Source organism: Artemia franciscana, chromosome 9 (assembly GCF_032884065.1).
Source record: "Artemia franciscana chromosome 9, ASM3288406v1, whole genome shotgun sequence".
Classification (NCBI taxonomy): domain Eukaryota; kingdom Metazoa; phylum Arthropoda; class Branchiopoda; order Anostraca; family Artemiidae; genus Artemia; species Artemia franciscana.
This window is the reverse complement of record NC_088871.1, coordinates 44,113,842-44,138,110: the sequence shown is the minus strand read 5'-3', so window position 1 is coordinate 44,138,110 and position 24,269 is coordinate 44,113,842. Positions and strand designations below refer to the sequence as shown.

The following is a 24,269-nucleotide window of genomic DNA, read 5'->3' as shown; positions in this document are numbered from 1 at the left end:
CGCATTGCTGTAGTAAGATGAACAAGCTGATTTGTTTGAGATATGTTTCGAGAATGCAAAAAAACTGAGATCATTCTGGAAGGTAGAAAAACGTGAAATCGTCCAACAAATACTTACAACGTACATAAGACCATCTGAAGATAGCTAAAACGTCTTTGTTACCAGAGTTGGAAGCACTTCTGTAGTACTTCAGAGCGAATCAAGAGTTTTTGCCGACACCCTCTGAGCCGCGAATGGCTCTGGAGTAAGTAAAGTTTCAGATAAGGATTTATACTTCTTATTCTAAATTGGCCTTTCGATTGTTTTCTAGTCTAAAAAACTGTCTCATAACTAAAATATAAGCAAAAAAATTAATAACTTAAGTGCAGGAGACCGTATAGGTTTTCGACTTATCACTGCAGACCAGAGACGGATTTTTCGATTGATGAATGACTTTCAAAATTTTTATAGACTAATTAAATGCGCACTGTCTATAGTGATAGTTCCAGTGAATAAAACATTCTTTTCTGGGGATACTTTCCCAGAATAGATTACTATTGATTACTTCAAAAGGAATTAGTATACACTTAAAGTCTATAAGTAGAACAAGGTAAAACAGTAGCGATGTATCAGACCCTATGAAGTATAAATGACGCGATGTTTAAAAAAAGAACACCTAGAATTCCAGTTGCAGTTTCCAAGCTATTTTGCCAATGTTGTCATATTTTAATAATTGAAACTACTTTGCTATAGCAAATTTGTTTAAATAAAAGTGTTTTTATTTAGGGTTTAAGAATACGCAAATTCGATGCCCAGTTTTCAGAGATGGTACCCGGCAGCAGTAACATCAAGTACGTGTTTGGTTGCAAGACTTTAGGACAAATATTTGTAAAGGACTCATTTTAAAGTTGATCATAGGCTTGTTATAGAGTAGTATATTAACTACTTTAGTGATTTTTTTAGTAATAAAGAAATGAGGTATAACACCATTATAAACCGTAAAATCAACAAAAACCCTCTTTAGCTCTTCCCTTTTATCAGACCCAATTTATTTACCAATGAAGTATATTTACCGTGAAATTAATGAAAACCTTGTTTGGCTCTTCTCTTTTATTATACCAAACTTTCTTACATTGTTACCAGCCTCTTTTTCAATTTGTTTACCAATTTATTCACCGATTAAGTATATTTACCATGGAACCACTGAAAACCTTGCTTGTGGAAACACTGAAATCTTTGTTTAACTGTTCTCTTTCATCGAAGCCAATTTATTTACCAATGCAGTATATTTACCGGGAAACCAATTAAAACCTTATTTAACTCTTCTCTTTTATCAAACCCAACTTATTTACCGTGTTACCAATTTTTTTTTCTTACCGTTTTACTAATCTCTTTTTTAATTTATTTACCAATTTACTAATCAATGAAGTACATTTACTGTGAAACCACTGAAAACAATGTTTAACTCTTCTCTTTTATAAACTCAATTTATTTACAAATGTAGCATATTTACTGTAAAACCAATGAAAACCTTGTTTAGCTCTTCTCTTTTATCAAACCCAACTTACTTACCGTGTTACCAATCTCTTTTTAATTTATTTACCGATTTACTAATCAATGAAGGATATTGACCGTGAAACCACTGAAAACAATGTTTAACTCTTCTCTTTTATAAACTCAATTTATTTACAAATGTAGCATATTTACTGTGAAACCAATGAAAACCTTGTTTAGCTCTTCTCTTTTATCAAACCCAACTTACTTACCGTGTTACCAATCTCTTTTTAATTTATTTACCAAATTACTAATCAATGAAGGATATTGACCGTGAAACCACTGAAAACAATGTTTAACTCTTCTCTTTTATCAAACTCAATTTATTTACAAATGTAGCATATTTGCTGTGAGACCAATGAAAACCATGTTTGGCTCTTCTCTTTTATCAAACCCAACTTACTTACCGTGTTACCAATCTCTTTTTAATTTATTTACCAAATTACTAATCAATGAAGGATATTGACCGTGAAACCACTGAAAACAATGTTTAACGCTTCTCTTTTATAAACTCAATTTATTTACAAATGTAGCATATTTACTGTGAAACCAATGAAAACCATGTTTGGCTCTTCTCTTTTATCAAACCCAATATATTTGACAATGTAGCATATTTCCCGTGAAACTAATTAAAACACTGTTTACCTCTTCTCTTTTATTAAACCCAACTTACTTACCGTTTTACCAATCTCTTTTTAATTTATTTACCAAATTACTAATCAATGAAGGATATTGACCGTGAAACCACTGAAAACAATGTTTAACGCTTCTCTTTTATAAACTCAATTTATTTACAAATATAGCATATTTGCTGTGAGACCAATGAAAAACTTGTTTAGCTCTTCTCTTTTATCAAACCCAATTTATTTGCCAATGTAGTATATTTCCCGTGAAACTAATTAAAACACTGTTTACCTCTTCTCTTTTATTAAACCCAACTTACTTACCGTTTTACCAATCTCTTTTTAATTTATTTACCAAATTACTAATCAATGAAGGATATTGACCATGAAACCACTGAAAACAATGTTTAACTCTTCTCTTTTATAAACTCAATTTATTTACAAATGTAGCATTTTTACTGTGAAACCAATGAAAACCTTGTTTAGCTCTTCTCTTTTATCAAACCCAATATATTTGCCAATGTAGTATATTTCCCGTGAAACTAATGAAAACATTGTTTAGATCTTCTCTTTTATCAAACCCAACTTACTTACCGTGTTACCAATCTCTTTTTAATTTATTTACCAATTTACTAATCAATGAAGGATAACCCCTTAAAAAAATGTTTAACTCTTCTGTTTTATAAACTCAATTTATTTAAAATGTAGCATATTTACTGTGAAACCAATGAAAACCTTGTTTAGCTCTTCTCTTTTGTCAAACCCAATATATTTGCCAATGTAGTATATTTCCCGTGAAACTAATGAAAACATTGTTTAGCTCTTCTCTTTTATCAAACCCAACTTACTTACCGTGTTACCAATCTCTTTTTAATTTATTTACCAATTTACTAATCAATGAAGGATATTGACCGTGAAACCACTGAAAACAATGTTTAGCTCTTCTCTTTTATCAAACCCAATTTATTTGCCAATGTAGTATATTTCCCGTGAAACTAATGAAAACCTTGTTTAGCTCTTCTCTTTTATCAAACTCAATTTATTTACAAATGTAGCATATTTACTGTGAAACCAATGAAAACCTTGTCTAAATCTTCTCTTTTATCAAACCCAATTTGTTTGCCAATGTAGTGTATTTCCCATGAAACTAATGAAAACTTTGTTTAGCTCTTCTCTTTTATCAAACCCAACTTATTTACCGTGTTACCAAATTGTTTTTAAATTTATTTACAGATTTACTAATCAATGAATTATATTTATTGCGAAACCACTGAAAACCTTGTTTTTCTCTTCTCTTTTATCAGACTCAATTTATTTACCAATGCAGCATATTTACCGTGAAACCAATAAAAACCTTGTTTTCTCTTCTCTTTTATCAAACTCAATTTATTTACCAATGCAGTACATTTACCGTGAAACCAATGAAAACCTTATTTAGCTCTTCTCTTTTATGAAATAATTCATTTACCATTACCGTATATTTACACTGAAACCAAAAAAAAAGCTTGTTTTTCTCATCTCTTTGATCAAACCCAATTTATTTACCAATGCAGTATATTTACCGTGAAACAAATGAAAACCTTGTTTAGTTCTCTTTTATCAAAAAATTTATTTACCATTACAGTATACTTACCGTGAAACCAATAAAAACTTTGTTTAGCTCTTCCCTTTTATCACGTCCGATTTGCTATTACTGTCACACTGAAGAGTGAATTCACATGGTTGGTTAACCTAAGTTCACATTTTTTTTCATACATATTCAATTTTGCCATGTTATTATGAATAATATTTGCTCTGGAATCTACAAGGAAGATATAATTACCACGACAGCTGGAGGATTGATTCTTCTGAATAGCTTCTTATTTTCTCTTGCCAACAATTCACAAGGGTTTGCACACTCCTTTTTTGATAGCTTCTTATTTGAATCTAAAAAAACATAATTTCAACGCTTCTTAAAATACCATAGACAATAAAAGTAAAATCTCAATTTTTGAATTGGTTAAACGGACCTCACAAGTCACATACATCTTGAGAGCTTACGAAAAACGATAATTGGATTTTTAACAAATTGAACTGAATGATAGAAGCCTACGGAATTTTTTCTATACGGACTAAAGTTTTAAAGAAATTTATATTTCCTTAAAAGTGTCATATTTTCTTCTAAGTATTAAAAAATTATGTACTCTATATATACTAAGCTTCTAATGGGAGGAGAGACACGCACCTTATCCCACTCAAGAAGTGAAGTTAGGTTAATCCTAATGAACTAAACCTAAGTAAGACAAATGAGCTATATATATATATATATATATATATTTTAGAAACAAAATTGGGCTATATATTTGCACATTAGGAGGGGGCGAGTAAAGTAATTCGGGTCTGCATGGAAAATGTGTTAGGTACAGTTATTCCGCATATTATCAAGTAAGAATTGGTTTCTAACCTCACACTGTCCAAATATTTTACCCCCACCCATCCTTAATGTGCAGATATATAGCCCAATTGTATATTTCCCATCTATTCTCTCATTTATCTTTGTCTTGTCTCACGCTACATTGAAAAATTTTTTGAAATAAACCGGTTCTACACTGCTTCAATGGATGAAGAACTTGAGTGTTGGAGCTATAACAGACAAATACCAATTAAGATACTTTTATTATTAGCGTTAATCATGTTATGATTAACATCAATCACAACATTAATTATTATTAACATTAATCATAGTTGCAGCAGCAGCTACAACCTCGTAAACTCCAATCCATAGTAACCTAAGATTTAAAAAATACTTTGAAAAATATCATGTCCAAGTGAAATTCAGCTCTTGAATTAAAAACCAACGTCAATTGGCCCGTCAAATGTCTAATTCTACAAAATATAGTTAAAGATGCATTCACCGTTGACAATGAACTTTTTAATTCAACCATAAATGCTTGCTGAAAATACATGTCATATAGCTAGTAATTCTTGGTTCTTGTTTTAATCAAAAAATGTAGGATGCGTCGTTTCTATCCAGAGTATTTGGTTTGAGCCCTTGACATTTACATCAGAGAGAAAATAAATAACACCAAAAATTAACCCAGCGTCTGGCTCACAGTGGTATGGAGTGGCGCTTAATTTTTGAGAAAACACCTTAAAAAGAGGAGCAATACGTTAGGAAGCAGAGTTAAATTAACTCCGCAAATACGCCTATTTGGATGAAGACCATAGAGATATTACAAAAAAAAAGATAGAAGTACTACTGTTCTACAGTTCAGCTTTAAAATGTGCACTTTATTTCCACTGCTTTATCTTAGTGACACATTTTCGTATTGACTATTCATGTTCTTCCTAATTTCTGGAGAAAAGATGTCCGCAATAAATTCAGAATGTCCATAAGATGCAGTTCCTTACTAAAACAGGGAAAATTAGAAAGACTAGATATTAGTCTGAAGCTTGTATGACTTCAGGCTGAACGAAAACCACCAATAGGTTAATGTAGTATTTTATCTTTACTTAATAGTTAAAACCAGGGAACCTTTTGACGAAAACACTAATAAATTCTGAAAACTACTTTCAAGCACTTGCTTATCTCATTCCTAAGAATACACTACTTTACTTTAAACTCCCCCTCCAATTGAAAAATATACGCTCTACTATATAAGTTGTCATGGTTCTAGGTTTCCCCTCCCTGCGAGCAATTTCCCCCATATAAAATTGAGCATCCAAAGGAAAAGTACGAAAAATGAAAAGAGTGAAAAAAGAGTGAAAAGAGGGGATTTTGGAATATTTTATGTATATTCGAAAATATGGGTAGAATACATGGTATAGAATATACTATAGAACTTATTTTAAGTTTTATTTTTTCTAATTCTTTTTTTGGGGTTTTTGGTGGTTACATTATCTTAGCCGGATACGACAGAGGTTAAAAAAAATAATTTGGGAATATGAAATTTGGGGGCATATGTAGAAGGTTTGACCTATGATGGAAGTCCTTAGAGACATAGGCTGGGACTAAGAAGAACAAGAAATTCTTTCCCGCGAACTTGGTCTGGCATCGACATCTATAATGCATGATACCTGTTCACCTCCTGCTATCGACACCATGCCCACTTGGCGGACATAAAAAATATTTTCCCGTCTTAAGTATCTTTAAGAGCGTTTTTTATTATTATTATTTAAATTAATTTTGAAGAGCATGGAGTGAAACTACAGAACCAAGCAAATATTTAAACGGACAGAGTTCCTTATTTGAAATAAGTAAGCATAAGGTAAGTATGACTGCACTAGACACTTAAAGTCCAAACCGGTGCTGATCTCCGTATCGTGGCCCTTCAACCAGGAAGTGCAATGGGGGCTGGGGGCCAGCCACCCTGTGCCTCCGCACACCCTTCCTGTTTACCTTCTCCAGATTTCTCAAGGTGCCCATTTAGAGCTGGGTTGACTCTAGCTCAGCTTGCAGTTACACCACTGACCCTAGCCCCAAGCCAAATAACTGGCCGCGCCAGGGATCGAACCCGTGCCCCTTGGACAAAGGAATTCTTAACCCAGCGCGCCAACCACATAGCCAGGACGACTACTGGCTAAGCATATTAGCCAGGTCTGCTTATTTCAAATAAGCAAGCTACAGGACCCGGGTTCGAATTCAACTGCTGCAACACAATGCAGGACCGATACAAAGACCTTAATTAAGAAATATCGTCAGTCCAGCATATAGATATATAAAGTAAACGAGCAATAGTTTAAGTAAAGATATTTTTCAAAAAATTATAAAACCCTATTTACCGAAAAGTATTGGATGTTAGGCCAAAATAGAAGAACTGTCTACTAAAATCATAGGCAATGGCTTGCAAAAATGCCAAGAGTGCCGGGGCAGGAGGGGCATACGTTTGCATAATCCTCGAATTCTAAAGACTAAGGTCTGTAAACACTTTCTTGGGAGGAGGAAGGGGGCCGGATGCTAACTGAGTGACAAAATCACTTATGCAGCCCTGTTCACGCTTCATGATTTCCAAGAACTTCCAGAAGCTCGGATAGAGTCTTGCATCTGAAAATACCATCCCTCCACCAAGTTCTTAGTTCGCGGGGGTGGGGGCTCCAGCAGCATCGATTGCGAGTATTCCATAGGTCATGAGGAAATAGGGGGGTGAAACCCTTTGTTCCTTCTCAGACGAGCCATATAGATGTCCTCAAAGTACTCTAATAACTTGGTAAAATTACTGCCAAGATTCTCCTAGAGATCTTTGAAAGCTGACTCAGCGCGGGCAATAAGAGGAAATATTGGACCTGGTATTATCAAAGCATGTAGAGAAAACTTATAATCACTTCTATACAGCTCCTAGTGCCTGAGCACTTGAACTTTTCTATAGACGTTCTCACACAGGTGGAAAAACAACATTTTATCTCTGCTGTAGAAAACATCAACTTTAAGGCGTTGATTGACACAGCTCCAAAATTTACCATCACTAAAATGGGGGAAAGGGTATTTTTTGAGGCTATAATCTCTCTCAAGAGACATGTCTGTGTAGCCTATGGTTTATTAGAAGGGAAGGGGTAGTAATAATATCAAGAAAAGCACGGATGGAGCTGATAAAACAACTTAGGGATAATTTTAAAGGTCCCATCTACATACCAAAGATAGCACCTGCATAAGATATTCAGATTTCGCCTTATTCCAAAAATGAGAAATCGTTGAGAATTTTCTAAATCACTGTCAAAAAAAGGAAGTTTTTCCTGCTCACCATTGTCAAGTTTTGTGAGATGGTCAGGAATATTAATGTCGGCCTTGGAAGTCGGAAGGGCAATTGGAGCACTAAGGGGCTGCCTAGCTGCCCTAACTTTTTGACTGACAAACCAGACGGTGGGAAGACTGGTGATAGATAAGTTAGTCAGGCCTCCTACAGCATTCGGAACAATGTGGGAAGAAAGGTCTGAAGTTTCTTGACGGGCAGCAAGGACCTCTTTTAGCTCTGGATTACGGGTTGGTTGTCGTCATGTAATCCTGTCACATTTCCCTCACACACCTCAAGTTTCGTTCTATACAGGTCCTGATCTCAGTTTTTCAAAGATATAGCCCTTGTAAACTGTTTTTTTTTTTACCCCTTTCAGAATCAACCCTCTTAAGATCTTTAGTAACAATGGTCTGAACCTCAGGAATTCATATATAAAATTATAAAATATAAATAAATAAATTATAAAATAAATTAAAAAAAAACACTCAATGATGATTGAATTCATTTCTAGTTTCCGTGTTCAAACTTTAGAAAGGATATGTAATTCTAGTTCTGAGTTACTGAATAAGTCACTAACTACTAAATTTTAACATTTTTTTTACGTGCTGTCCAATGGTCCGCGTTGCGCAGGTGGGGCCTAATTATCTGTCTTAGGCTGGGAGTGCAATACGTGATTGGGGGCAAATCATCTGACGATGCCTGTGTTTTCCCCCTAGATTTCATCAGGTATCCATTTAGAAATGGGTCGAGACTAGCTGAGCTTATAGAGCCACACCGGATCCAAACCAAATAACTAGCAATAACAGGATTCGAGCCCCTAACCCCATGGACAAAGGATTTCAAGTCTAGCATAGACTATTACTCACAAATAAAGCAATTAATACCTTGGCTCTAGCACTAATTAAAAGCTAATCACTACAGATAAAGATCATATTTTAACATATAAAGGAAAAAGAAATTCAGGTTTAGTTATGGGTCTCAAAAAAATTCTCGTAAAGTGTCATAAGTTTTAGAATTTAAGGACTCACATGCTTTCACCTTTCATTTTTTGAGGAAATTGCATTCAAAATTCTAAAAGGAGATTCTTTAATGATAATTCCCATATGAACCAACGCCGGTCAAATCAGCCTACTTCCCTCAACCCTCATGGCACTCAAATCATCCCCAAGCAATTCAAGCTTCATCTAGCTCGACCCCATTTAAATCTATCTCCCGTTCTCCTCAGCCCTTATTCAACTTAATCTCAATTCACTTCAACCCTCGTAATAGGTTAGGCTAGATTGAATGATGAATAAATTTGCTGTGGTTGATCAGATCAAAAAGAAACACGCCAATGAAATAAAAGAAGTAAAATTAGATCCTTATTCTAAACTCTTTCCAAGTATCTTTGTTACTTTCTGAGAATGCACCCAATCTCCCTGATGATCCCAGATATAGCCCGAGGACCTATAAAAAAAAATAAACGAAAGCACTAAAATAAATGAATCCTTGCTCAGATTAGCATGCTCTCTTCCGTTGCATTTTTGGATCATTCCCAACAATATCTTTATTCCCCAATTATATTGAAATTTCTTAGCGGGAAATTTTTTACCGGATCAAGAACGCAAAAGAATCGGTTAACAAAGAATCACCTGACGCATCACGAGATGAAAGACAACGGAGCAATACATTGTTAGGGCTATATCTGAAATCATAAGGAGGTGGGCGTTGTTAGAAAAGCGACCATGATATTTGGAAAGAATATAAAATAAAAAATATAATGGTACTAGTTTTATTTCATTAGGATGTGTTTATTAGATACAGTCAACTTAAGCAAATTTACCAGTTGGGGCCGAATTGCATGAGGTTAAATTGAATATCGGGTGAGTTGAATTGAACAGGGATTGAGTTAAATGATTTGAGCTGAGCGTTGTTGAGTTAAACAGGGGTTCAATCAGTTGCATCCACACCGTTGGTGGTCGGTGAATGGAAATAATACACAGGTTGGTTCGGTATTAAATCGTATTTTTGCTAGTGGAAAAGTTAAACTAAAGTAGATTTTGAATATAGTTCATCAAATTGGCGCCCCAAAAAAATTTGATCCTTGATAGCTGAAAGTTTTTTTTTGTAATGTAGTTTTTCTACCCAATGTACAAATTTAAGACTCAATCAAGAGTCTTGGGGCTAAGGTCTAATCTAAAAGCGGTTTTAAGTTGTTTGGCCTTTAAACAGATCAAATATTACCGGCTCAGACTTCTGCATCTGTTCAGCAATTTTCCTGCGTAATTTTACAAGCAACACAAAGGGTACTTCAATACTAACAAATAAAAATCAGATAAAAGCAGGAAATATCAATCACTTTCTTATCGTTCAATTGACTTATTCCATAGCAAGGCGGCTGATTAATTGGTCAGAGCTGCTTTATGCAAATTACTGCATACAAATTTCATTAGTCCAGTTCCGAAACGCTATTCATCATTGTACAGAGAACACCGTCCAAGTTAAGACCGAATAATGAACCGTGAGAAGAATAACCTTCGAAGTTTAAAACAACAAATAATAGAAATCACTAAAAAAAATCCTATGACTTATAAAAATCGCCAAATCCGTAAACAAAAATGTTCATCCCCAAAGGACTTCAAAAAACCCCCTTTTTAGGCAGGAAATACCTAAATTAGAAGTACATTCGGGTACCGATATCCACAGTAAATTATATCAGTTCACACCGTGCGATCTGAAATGCGTGCATTAGGTGTATATCAGATGGAGTTACACTCAGAGTCAGAACCAAGAAAATCTTAACTGAACCAAACTTAAGTGAACCAAACTCCTTATTGCAAATAAGCAAGCAAATCTTTAACCTTCATCTTACCTGGCTAAGATATATCGACCCCCAGAACATAAAAACATGAAAAATAAAGAATTAAAAGAAATAAAATGCAAAAACGAATGTTATAGGATATTTTACACCATGCACTCAACCTGTATTTTGCATAATAGGTCTTCATTCTTTTTGTCTGTCTTACTTTTCCTTTCGGTACATGATTTCATTTGTGGGGGGATCAAGGGTAATTGTGTGCAAGGTGAATTTTTCCAGGAAATAATCAAAGCGGGAGAGGGAATTTTCTGGGAGGAATTGTCAGCGGGGTGAATTTTCCGGTGGGAGACTTTCTGCAGGAGGGAGGGGATTCTCCAGGGTTGGGAATCAGCCGAACACCGTTTTCATTATATTTTACAACACTGAGTGACGAACACTAGCATTTTAGAACGGCAGACGCTACTCAGCCAGGGAAGAAAACAGTAGAACTATTCTGGAATATAATGGCAATACTGTAGAATAAGCTATTTCTTTGTTTGCCATGACCAAGACAATCAATAGTGGGGTGTATATTTATCTAATCGGGTTGAGGGAGGGGGTAGAGTAAAGGAAGTTACATATGTGTTCGAAATATCCAGTTAAATAATTTTACATCCATTCACTGTCAATAAAAATTATCATCCCTATTTTGAACTGTTTTACTTTCGTCATGGAAAGGCAGTGTGGTCTTCGAAGTTATCTAGGATTTAGATAGGTATTACGATTGTTTTAAGGCAGATTTCATAACTGTTTATGGTTTCCTTCAAACGTTCCCAAGGTTTTAAGTATAACTAATCTGTATCCATTGTCTACATTTGTAGAAGCATGCTCAATTCGTAGGAGATATGAAAGACCGGAAACGAAGAAGCAAAAATGTTCATCACCTTTAGCTCACAGGTTGCCAAACGTACTATTTAACTACAAAATATACTTACCCCACTACTACATACTGTTAATACTTCCTTATGCAATATTACTATTTACTACTATATTACTTTATATACTTGGGTAGAATATTTACTAACAAAAGGACACTGTTTAGCAGCAAACAATATTAAAGCTTCAAAGTTTAGAAACCCAATTTTCACCCTCTTGCAAAGTTAAGTCCAAGATTCACCCTTTTATTCAAACACGTGGATGTATCTTTTACGTAAAGCTCAATCTACGACCTGGGAAAAAAACGAGCGAAAGCTTTTGCGGCATTTATGTCAAGTCCTATTATACTATTTTCCTAAAAAAAAAAATTGTCAAAAGTAGAGGGCAAAAAGCCCCCCACACCCATCAATACTAAAAACACATCAAATCAAAATGTTGAGAAATCCATTTTGTTCAGTGTAGTTGAAAGGTCTCGAAATTATGTCTCTGAGGATAAAAACCCCCTCCCCCACAGCCCTCAGCGCAAGGGTTGTAAGTTATATCCCGAGGGCATATAAGGTTTTTATGGAAAGGGTGGTCGTATACTCTGGAGGGGGCTTATTCGATTGGAAATCAGATGATCTAGTTCCCTTTTAAGAGTCAAAGTGGTCAGGGACCCCCCCCCCTACATCGTATTTCCCACTAAATAGTCTTATTTTTATTAGTCAAAAGTGACTGGAGGGCAAACAATTTTCACCGAAAAGTATATTGGGTTAACTTTTTATAAAAAAAATTAACTTTTTCCCAACATACCTTATTATAGTTTTATACTTTTCCCAATTACCTGTTGTAATTTTACCCAATTAATTTCTAATAAAAATATAATAGATCAACAGAACCACGCCTAAATTTTGTAATTTATAATTTTTTTAGAATTATATTTATCTGCTTCCCCAAAAGCACGCTAAACTCCATACTGTACAATGGCTTTAATTGTGGTTTTTAAATTCTCTTCCATCACTCATGCGATTTTAAAAGTAAGCTAAGTATTTCAAGTCAATGAGAAAACTTAGGAACCAAAGAAAACAGTTCCAAAACTCAGACACTGTATATAAGAAGCCGAATAAAAAATCTGACATATGAAGAAAAGCAATTAAAGAATGAAGTTCAAGTTCAGACACCTGACAAATTTAAGGACTGAAGAAATGCGTTCCAAAACTCAGACAAGTAACTGAAGATATAAAGACGTATTCAACAGGTAAATACGACCAAAATTTCAGGAGCAGCGACCAGTGAGTTTATTGTGAGAGGGCACTTCTGATTCACTTTGGGTTGTCTTGTACCCTAATGTGCACATATTTAAATAGTTTTACTACAGTTGAAAAAGCAAAGACACAGCTGTGAGGGCAAGGACATTTAGTCTCATCCCAAGTTGAAAGCGCAAAGCCCCCCATCCCAGGCAAAAAATTTTTAAGATGTGTAAAGCTTTAACCAAAAGTGGTATATTTGATCCCCTTAAAAAAAGATACCAGATACCACCCAGTGCGCGAAGCCAGGAGTTTAGAAAAGACAGCAGATCATTATTCCGCCTTTCGGTGGTTGGGTATTACTGTTACGAATTTAATTTCTTGCCTACGGCAGTGCACTGTTCGTGATGTTCAAAAGAAAATTCAAATGGGCTATTCTATGATAGTTACTAATCGAGGGAAGTATAATAGACGTGCACTCGGTAGACTATATGCTACATTCTGTGATCATTCTGTCCTTTATCTTTCTGGTCTTTATCCCCTTCTAAAGAAAAAAGATGTTAATCAGATTCGGACTTTTTATTTCATATATTGTAAATTTTTACTTTATCCCCCCCTCCCCTTGGTATAGCAATGGGAAGATAATTCGTAAGTTTGATGTCCCTGATATAAGTGCAAAGTTGGCCCTCCTGCATGGAAGGTTGTCGGAATCAGCTTTTTATCGTTTATCGCCTCATCATCCTTTGGTCCGTCTGTTCGGTTAATCTCATGGTAGCGTAGTGTTTTTTTCTATTTGTAGTGTATTTTACTTGCAGTGTATTTCATTTTGTTTTCTTTTTGTTACTCCACAAGTGCCATAACTTGTTATGATGTGAGTTATAAATAAATTATTATTATTATTATCATTATTATTATTATTATTATTATTATTATTATTATTACCTCTTTTTCTCGAATAAGGGGATCTCGAAAAAGAAACAAAATACCTAGGGTTATATGCTACTAATGAAAGCTAGCAAATTTGGAATTTTTAAGCTTTATAAATTTAAATACAAAAAATATAGGCTCCACAGGTTCAACAATAGTCAAGTACAAGAGATTCTCTATATCTTAGGGGATATTTTTTTATGATTTTAAAATAAATACATACTTTATTAAAGCTATTTTTGAATTTGCCAGCAGAATCATGAAGCTAACTATTTACACAGAATGCCACTTTCAGGCCGATGAGGTCCCTATTTAAAAAAAAAATCACGTCAAGAGGTATACAAAGAAGTCCGGATTTTAAAAGAAACAATAAACCTACGTAACTAATAAATTTGTCGCCTTTCTAAATGGAACTTGAGAATAACGCAGTAGTAGTGACGATAAAAGCCGAAGTGGTTGAAAGCCCTACTCTTAATTTTCTTACTAATCAGTGGTCCGAATCAGCCATTGTCAAGTTGCATTATAAGCCTGATTCATGTTGTAATAAGTAACAGATTATTAACATTAAATCGTAAATCACTATTATCCACTTAGGGGCAATCTAATAAAGAACCAACCCTAGACCGTAGTAACCGATATTTAAAAGCGCGTTTTGAAAAAAAAAATCAAGTAAGTAATAATCACTATTTGAACCTGACTCAAGAATGGTAACTATTATTTCAATTAATTTTAGTTATAAAAGTACGTTGCAAAGACAAATTTCTCGGAATTTGTAAATATAGTCTGACACCCCAAGTAATGGTATGGGATCAAAGTGAAAACTTTGCCATTAGAATCATCATAGCGATTATTCTGGGTACCCCGCTGAGGGGGTTTTAATCCCCCTTTCTGAGGCTAAAATGAGAGATGGATTGAGATGGCTAGGGCACGCTGTGCGGGTGAAGGATGACATATTGCCAAAGGTTGTCCTTTTCGGCCAACCGTCTAGGGCTAAACGGAAAGCAGGTTGTCCGCTGTTGGCAGAGGAGACTATCATAAAGAAAAAATTAGGGAAACTGGGAACTTCCTGGTAGGGTATACAGAGGGAGGATTGAATAGATTGGGATGGAGGAGGAGCGTTCGTAGCTTTGTTGGCCTCAGGCGGCTTGGTGCTGCGGTTACTTGTTAGTAGTAGTAGTAGAGAACCCAATTTAGAAGAATTAGAGTCCCCAATCTTTACCAACAAGGAAAATATCTTTTTCGCATTAAAAGCAGTTATGTCTATCCTTCTTTTTTTTTCTTCTTTTATAGCTGCTAGTGGGACGCTGAAACACCATAGAGAGATGTTTAAGGGTTTATTTGAGCGGATATTGCTGTATCTACGTCCTAGTTGTAAGAAACAAAGGATCATACTAAAAATAAAATACGACACCTGAAAAAACTGCCTCTTCAACGTAAAAACATACTAACTGTAAACTTGTGACAATCTCTTTGACAAATGAAAAAAGCATATCCGCAGGTGTATCGTCGAACACTCGATGAACTATTTAGGAACTAGCATTAAAATAGAAACTTTTAAAGAAAATATTATGTCTAAAAACTTACTAGGAATTGACAAGGGAAGGAAAGATGCGTCAACCTCCTTCGACCCATAGATCTTTAGACTAAAATAAAAAAATCTATATTAGTAAATACAATGAGGGGGAAATATCCATTAGGACACAAAAAGTAGCTTTCTAATAATTCCTAAATACAAATTGACTTCCTAATTTTCCGCAAGAACGAAAAATGTTCTCAATCCTCTGTTTTGTCTTTGAAAAAATCAAAAAACGCGATTCTAGATCACTCTTGCTGTAAAAGAGCTTCTGCTTCAGAATATTTTGTTGCGCTTAAAAAGTTAAGCAAATACCAAAAAATATCGAAACTTTTTATTCTGCCTGCTGACTGACTTTAATTGGAGTTGGTCAGATTTTTCCTCTGAAAGGGTCAAATTCGACTTTAAGGGTCTTTATCTTTTGCATATTTCGTTGTCTATTGGAACTATAGTTAAAAAGAAAAGTTATATCTTAAGTTTCATTTTAATTTTCTTCTTTTTTCAGTATTACAAGGGATGGATAAGTCTTCTTGGAACTGTTTTATGTGTGGCAGTGATGTTTTTAATGAATTGGCCCACAGCGCTTATTACATTTGGCTGTCTCCTCTGTCTTTACCTTCTGATTGTTTACAGGAAACCAGGTAATGCCTCAATTCTCTCTGGTTTTATTGGTTCTGTTCTACGTTAAAATAGGTCAATAAGTCAAAATCAAACCACAAATGAATATTCTGATTGAAGTGTTTCTGGCCTTGTTTCTGTTTCTGGTGTTTCTGGCCTTGTTTCTGTTTCTGGTGTTTCTGGCCTTGTTTCTGTTTCTGGTGTTTCTGGCCTTGTTTCTGTTTCTGGTGTTTCTGGCCTTGTTTCTGTTTCTGGTGTTTCTGGCCTTTTTGTAAAAGATCACTCTCCTTGTTTGATCTGCTTAGATCAAATCGTGGCACAAAAGCTTGGTAGAAATTTATGTAAGTAAAGGTCCTAAAATATTTGGCTAGTGTTGCTTCAAAAGGATTAAATAACAGCACATATACTTTCAGTGGCACACATAAGGGATAGTTTAAGATACTGAAGTAAATCCCTCTGAATTATTTTTTCGTAAAAAAAAAGGTTTAAATGTAGAAGAACAAATGTTTAATAACTCGGATAAACTATTTTGCAACATCAATACAACTTTCTGAAATTGGGAATGTGTTTCAAGTGTTCACTCAGCCTTACCAACCACTCCTCTGGCACTCGGCAAACATTTTGGTAGAGGGGAGCGCAAATGATGCAAAGCCTGAATTGTGGATAGGGAGGACCTTTCCATTCAAGGTAGTCCCTCCATTTCTTCCTTACTTGTATGGTTTAAAAGGTTCTGTTGAAATAGCTTCCTACTTTGAAAAAAAAAATCCCAATTTGTTTGCAGATCAAACCCAGAAGAACCTTGCGGAAGCCTATGGTCTATGTGAAGCAGATTCGAAGTGAACCTTGAAAAATGTTGATTTTCCTAAAATTCTCACTCGTGTAGTAAAACAGAGCTATGGCTTAGCGAAGGACTATATCTTTAAAAAGCTGTTTTGAATATTTGGAGAAATATAGCAATTGACAATTGTAATATTTATTGGAATTTTCGACCACAGAGATGGTTGAAAAGTAGAGTTGCTATTCAAAATGCAGAATCAGATATATCACGTGGCGGAAGCGGGTCGATTATAGTTAAGTGAAAAATCTTTTTGGTAGTTCCTACCTCTTAAGGTAATGATTAACAAAAGGGAAAGGAGGCAATTGAGTTCTATAGTATATATATATATATATATATATATATATATATATATATATATATATATATATATATATATATATATATATATATATATATGTTTTTAACTACGCAAAACTTGCGAATATACAACATTCTCTGCTGTCCCATTGTCTGTGCATATAAATAGATTGTCAGGTTTACCGACTCTTGAACATGCAACATATAATGGTCCATGGGAAAACAATCCGTATTCAGATCTATACCTCATGATTCTAATGATTGCCCTTGAGCTTTGTTGATGGTGATTGCTAATCGACCATTTCCTGTGTCGCCGTCGTCATTTATAAATCCCCCTGTGCCCCCCGGCGTCCCCGTTGTAGTTGTGTCCCTGTGTCCCGGTCGTCATTAATATTCCCTGTGTCCCAGTGTCCCAGTCTGTGATTTCTCTTCGAGTGTCCCGGGCGTCATTTATATTCCTTGTGTCCCGGTGTCCCGGTCGTCATTTGTGTCCCGGTGTCCCGGTCTGTATATACATTCGTTTTTGAATTGGTCTTTTTTTTAGTTTTTAGTTTTTTACCTATTTTTAGTTTTTTTTTAGTTATACCTCATGATTTTAATGATTGCCCTTGAGCTTTGTTGATGGTGATTGCTAATCGAACATTCCCTGTGTCCCCGTCGTCATTTATATATCCCCCTGTGCCCCCGGCGTCCCCGTTGTAGTTGTGTCCCTGTGTCCCGGTCGTCATTTGTATCCCGGTGTCCCGATCTGTATATGCATTCGTTTTTGAAATGGTATATGATGAAATAAATTTTTGTATTTTTCCCCTTTTTTTCTTTTTAGTTTTTTTTTATTTTAATTTTTTTTAGTTTTGTTTTTCTCCTTTATTTTTCATTTTTTTTTCTTTTTTAGTTTTTTTTAGTTTTTTAGTTTTTTTTAGTTTTTTTTATTAGTTTTTAGTTTTTTTTCCTTTTTAGTTTTTTTGTAGTTTTTACCTTTTTTTTGGTCTTTTTAGTTTTTTTACTTATGTCCTGGTCGTCATTTATACTCCCTGTGTCCCGGTCGTCATTTGTGTCCCGGTGCTTTGTTGATGGTGATTGCTAATCGAACATTCCTTGTGTCCCGGTCGCTTTCTCTTTGAGTGTCCCGGTCGTCATTTATATTCCCTATGTGCCGGTGTCCCGGTCGTCATTTATGTCCCGATGTCCCGGTCTGTAATTTCGTCAGTCGAAAACATGACGTCAGTCGACACACAAACATGACGTCACTCGACAGACACACACACACACACAGACAACTTATTTTTATATATATAGATAGATAGAAGATATATAAATAAGTTGTTTGTTTGTGTGTCTGTCGACTGACGACATGTTTGTGCGTCGACTGACGTCATGTTTGTCGACTGACGTCATTATAAGGATTGAGCTGTATGTCGTCATGAAGTTGTTTGTCGACTGACGTCATGTTTGTCGACTGACAAAATTACAGACCGGGACACAAATGACGACCGGGACACAGGGAATATAAATGACGACCGAGACACCCAAAGAGAAATTACAGACTGGGACACCGGGACACAAATAACGACCGGGACATATAAATGACGACCGGGACACTCAAAGATAAATTACAGACCGGGACACCGGGACACAAATGACGACCGGGACACAGGGAATATAAATGACGACCGGGACACCCAAAGAGAAATTACAGACTGGGACACCGGGACACAAATAACGACCGGGACATATAAATGACGACCGGGACACTCGAAGATAAATTACAGACCGGGACACCGGGACACAAATGACGACCGGGACACCGGGAATATAAATGACGACCGGGACGCTCAAAGAGAAATTACAAACTGGGACACAAATGACGACCGGGATACTGGGAATATAAATGAAGACCGGGACACAGGGACACAACTACAACGGGGACGCCGGGGGCACAGGGGGATATATAAATGACGACGGGGACACAGGGAATGTTCGATTAGCAATCACCATCAACAAAGCTAAAGGGCAATCATTAGAATAATGAGGTATAGATCTGAATACGGATTGTTTTTCCGATGAACAATTTTATGTTGCATGTTCAAGAGTCGGTAAAACTGACAATCTATTTATATGCACAGACAATGGGACATCGAAGAATGTTGTATATTCGCAAGTTTTACGTAGTTAAAAACATATATATCTATCTATATTCACAGGTGGGACACAGGGACGCAACTACAATGGCGCGTAACGACTTACGCGCGCGGGGGGCTTGCGGGCGCGAAGCGCCCCCACCAACTAGGTGTTGGGGTGGCGCGAAGGTATAAACATTATTATTTTTTCTTAAATCAATATTCAATTATTTTAGAGTTATTTTATATATATATATATATATATATATATATATATATATATATATATATATATATATATATATATATATATATATATATATATATATATATATATATATATATATATATATATATATATATATATATATATATATATATATATATATATATATATATATATATATATATATATATATATATATATATATATATATATATATATATATATATATATATATATATATATATATATATATATATATATATATATATATATATATATATATATATATATATATATATATATATATATATATTTATATATATATATATATATATATATATATATATATATATATATATATATATATATATATATATATATATATATATATATATGTATATATATCAGAATTCTAATCAGAATTCAACTTAAAGGCCTCGTTCGGGTATAAAAATTATTATTTTTTCTTAAATCAATATTCGATTATTTTAGAGTTGACACTACTCTATTTGCCATTGTCTGGCACGACATGCAATGCGTCTCCTTTTAAGTTAGCAGACTCTGAAATAGCCCACAAGCTACGAGCCAGTATACCATATCTTCGTTCTTTGTTTTAGCTGGGCTAGGGAGGATTTCCCATGACACTGATCACAAGGACCTTAAACTCAATAGCACCTATGGAGCATAACCTAACACAAATACTACAACAAGTCAACAAATCATAATCTATTATCATAGGGAAGCATCCAGAGCTTTGGCACGGGAGTTGTCTGAAAACTACATTATTTTCTAGGGACCTTCTAATCACCTTATAATTTTCATTTACATTTATGCAAAATTATATAAGAAAAATTTGTTGTAAAAGTTGCAATAATTGTGAAGGAATAAAGAAGGCTAGGGGGGTAGATCCTCAATTCAAGTAAATAGCAGAAACAACTCCTCATAAAAAATTGGACACCATGTGTCTAGAAATACACTTAAGGCTTCAGGTAACCCACCCTACTTGTGCAGGCATTATGGGTTGCCTTTTCCTTATAGTAGCAAAATATTTGTCGGCAGGAATATATAGTGAGTCGGAGGCAGTAGGCTTGAGATTTTCTGTGCAGGATTTTGACTCCCGTTGGCTCCATAAATTCCAAATAAATAATTTTAGTCGAGCTCTCTTTAACTTAAAATAAAAACTAAATTGAATACTTACTTGGTTCTTCGGAGTGCCTGTGCTACATCACATGGATCTATACCAAAGAAATTAGCAATTGACTCAAGATTAAAAATTAGTCTATCATTGCCATCTGTTTTGACACACTGCGAGACAAAATCTGCAGCGCCACGGAGATAGTTATGAAGACTCTGCAGAACTTCGCCAGCTTGAAATGGTTCTGACACAAAATTATGTTTATCTGCCTCATACACTTTATCCATCTTCTTAGTACCTAGAAATCAACCAGATCTATAAAAGTAAAATTGGCCACAAGGTTCAAAAATAGCAAACATTGATAGCTATGAGTGACAGCTACGAATTATTGAAAACTGAATAAATGAAACTAGAAGGACCAAACTGGATATGTGAGTTTTGAAGAGGGGAAAGCCCCTCCCCAAATGTTAGCATTTTCATGATTTTCCTGCAATAATTAAAGATTTCGTTTATAATAGACAAATTAAAGAGAAAAATCAAGTTATTCTCTAACAAAAAAACAGTGTCACCTAGCATTATCCTGTGCTAGATAGTGCTAGCACACTTATTAATTATACTTCATAATTAAATACCTTAAATATTGGTTTGAATAACCCTAGACGATAGAATTGCATCAGATAGATCGATTACCCTGCATACTAAATTTGAAATTGGTCTTTACATGCCTTTTAATAACTCTAAGCTATTACACTACATTGAACGAAGTGTCCCAAATAGATCTATGGTGCAAGCCAAGGCCCAGAAATATGGCTTCAAGAATCCAGCATTTCCCCCTCTACAACACTGAAATTTTATGGGTACGGAATTCGCTCTGCTTGTAATGTAGATTTCAGAATTATATTTCATACAGAATTCATATAAAAAAAAAATGTGTCTGTAAAAATAAAAATGTGCAGACTTATTTGACGTTTTGATAACAAAGCAAAATTATAAATTTTAGAGATTAGATTTTATTTTTTAAAGCATTTTTAAGCAAGGGTCTTTTAGCTGGATTTGCAAAGTATGTTTAAAGCAGACCCAATAGAATTTACAACATTTTATTATTTTACAACTCGTCAATGACCCTTAATTGTCTTAACCTGACAAAGGCGTCAATGGGGGGGGGGGGTGGCATTTGCTTCTCCTCTATATTTTGAAAAATTCTGTAATAAAAAAAAAAAAAAACATCCCTTATTAGATTGAGCGAATTTCTATTATTGTAATTTTCAGATTTGCTTCTACTTTAACTACTTCCCCCAATTTTTTTTATGGAAACCATCAGAATCAGCAAACTTTCGTAAATAGCGTAGGTCCATATCCAGGCATTAAAACTAGCAGCAAGTCTGACAATCGAATTAACAGAAACTTCTTGAACATAATAAAGCATGGATCAGGTTATTATAGTTTTCAGTTCAGAAAAAGCCATGCAAGAGACAGTTAGATGTGTTCAAAGACCACAGTGGGTTATCCATGATGTATGATGTATGGGGGTTATTTTTTTCTTTTTTTGTATTTTTGTCAAAACTTTTTTGTTGGCTGAAAACCATTCTTGTTTCTTGGTTTCTAAATTATCTTTATGCATTTTTTTTTCTATTATTCAGGAAGATATTTTCTAGTATGCTATCCACCTACAATACATAGTTCATAATGCACATAGACTTAAAATATTGTGCTAGCCAAAAAAAACATAACTTCCCTCCAAGTTCAGTTAGTGTTAATTGTAGCAGTTTAACCTAATTTATGAAACAAAGTTTGCTTTGTACAAGTTAAAACAATTGGACAAAGTCAATGTCATGTTTTTGACTCTCTTCACTGAAGAATTTCCCTTCACTGCTGCTCCCAAAAGCACCTGTCTAAGATACAAATTTTAAAATCTCTATACCCAAGATTCCAAATAGATTAAATGATCCTTCAGAACAAAAAAAAATGGTCGAATCAAATGGAAGCTGTTTGGGTTCACTTGAGGATATTCAAAAGATACTGATTGGTCAGATATTGTTGATTATCCTAGTATCCTGTGTACAAATCACAGGAGCAATAAATACAGCACAATAAAGTTGACTCTCTTGCCAACGTCCAACTAGCTAAAAACAGTCTCAAAATAGGCTACAAAATCTTTCACATACGTAACTTTCAAAGCTGGCCTTGCTATCGTTTCAATTGTGTGTCCCAACAGTATGGGATTCGTACTTCGAATATTATTCAGGATTACACATATTACTTTTGCTCAGGAGCACACACACTACCCAATTTATTTCTGTTTTCGCTATCACAAATAATACAAATTCTGACCATCATTCAATGACCGAGAGATATACACTGAACTGTTGATGAGCGAGGAAATGGGCGGAACTTTTATACGCGCCAAGACTGAAGTAGCTAAATATTATTGAGTTGTGATTATACTGTATAAAATTATATACAGTGACCTATTCAATTTTTCTAGGTTCTAAGAACATACTTCTTATCAATGTGGAAAGATGTCTTTAACCATTTCATGGAAATAGGTTTTGTTCAGTAGCAATAACTGAAATGATAAGTAAAAATTAAAACTTATTTTGTAGGTTTAGCCACCTCAATAGTGGGTTTTATTGTGACACAGAATATGTAAGACATGTTACAGAAAGTAACTATCTCCTATGCTTTGTTTTGAGTCCAAATCAACAGTCGTATTGTTTCTTTGCATTGAAATACATAAAACTCTTAACAATAAAAAAAAATAAACACCAAAGTATGCAAAAATCATTATCAAAGAAAAATATGCAGTCAAAAAATTTGAACAAACATAAGATAATAACAGCCAAACAAGGAAAAAGTCAACGAAAATATTAATCTTCGGGAAAAAAATGTTTCCCATAATCTTTCTTATTAAGGACAGTGCTAAGTAGGGGCACAGCTAAAGGGGAAAGGGGGGATTCCAAAATTGACATGGGGATAAGATGAACACACTACTTGATTCCTCTTTTTAAAACTTATACCCAGAAAAAACGCTACCTGATTCTTTTTGTTATGCTCTTTTCAAATATAATAATCAGTTTACTTAGAAATGCACTCCTCCCCCCCATGATGGCCCCATATATCAATAATAATGCACATCCTGAAAATTCAAAATGACCCATTGAGGAAGAGAAGGCTTTAGTGAAACTGATTAAACCTTGTTGGAATCAATCAGGGAAGGTAGGAGCATGCTTTTAAATTGCTGGGAAACATAATATACTGGTAAACCTATAAATTAAAAGAGTATTCAGATAACCAAAAAAAGAAAAAAAACTTACTTCTACAATCAAAATTTTATCCTGAATCCAAATATGACTTTCATAGCTTTTGCAAATTCAATTTAGCCTAACCTTTCTAACCTTACCCAAAAATATAGCCTAGGCCAATATTACATTTTAAGTATAACAGTTCAAAACAGGGATGAAACCTGTTAATTGACAGTGAACAGATATAAAAATTTTATCTGGACATTTCAAACACATATACAGTGTTCATCATCAGCAGTAGAACTAAAAGACATCAATAAAAACAAACAAAATTTATACCCAATGAACTAATTACATATAGTCTATTGCTCTTATTTTTTTTCAATGCAACAGTGACAGGTGGACAAAGGTCATAGCTCTTAGGTAAAATGAAATTTATTTTATTTGACCTCGGTAAATTATCATAAATTCTATTCAATCCAAATCCATTCATA

General features: G+C 34.5%; 1 protein-coding gene across 4 annotated transcripts in view; it reads right to left on the bottom strand.

The window, feature by feature from the left end:
- Positions 1-24,269, bottom strand: part of LOC136031456 (snRNA-activating protein complex subunit 3-like) — a 66,869-nt gene that overhangs the window by 36,700 nt on the left and 5,900 nt on the right. For all 4 annotated transcript variants that reach the window (XM_065711069.1, XM_065711070.1, XM_065711071.1 and 1 more), the window contains exons 2-4: positions 20,597-20,831; positions 15,314-15,372; positions 3,979-4,082 (exon numbers count right to left, since the gene is read on the bottom strand). In XM_065711069.1, the coding sequence (XP_065567141.1) occupies positions 3,979-4,082; positions 15,314-15,372; positions 20,597-20,820 (387 nt within the window). In that variant the 5' untranslated portion in view covers positions 20,821-20,831. The remainder of the gene's footprint in view (positions 1-3,978; positions 4,083-15,313; positions 15,373-20,596; positions 20,832-24,269) is intronic.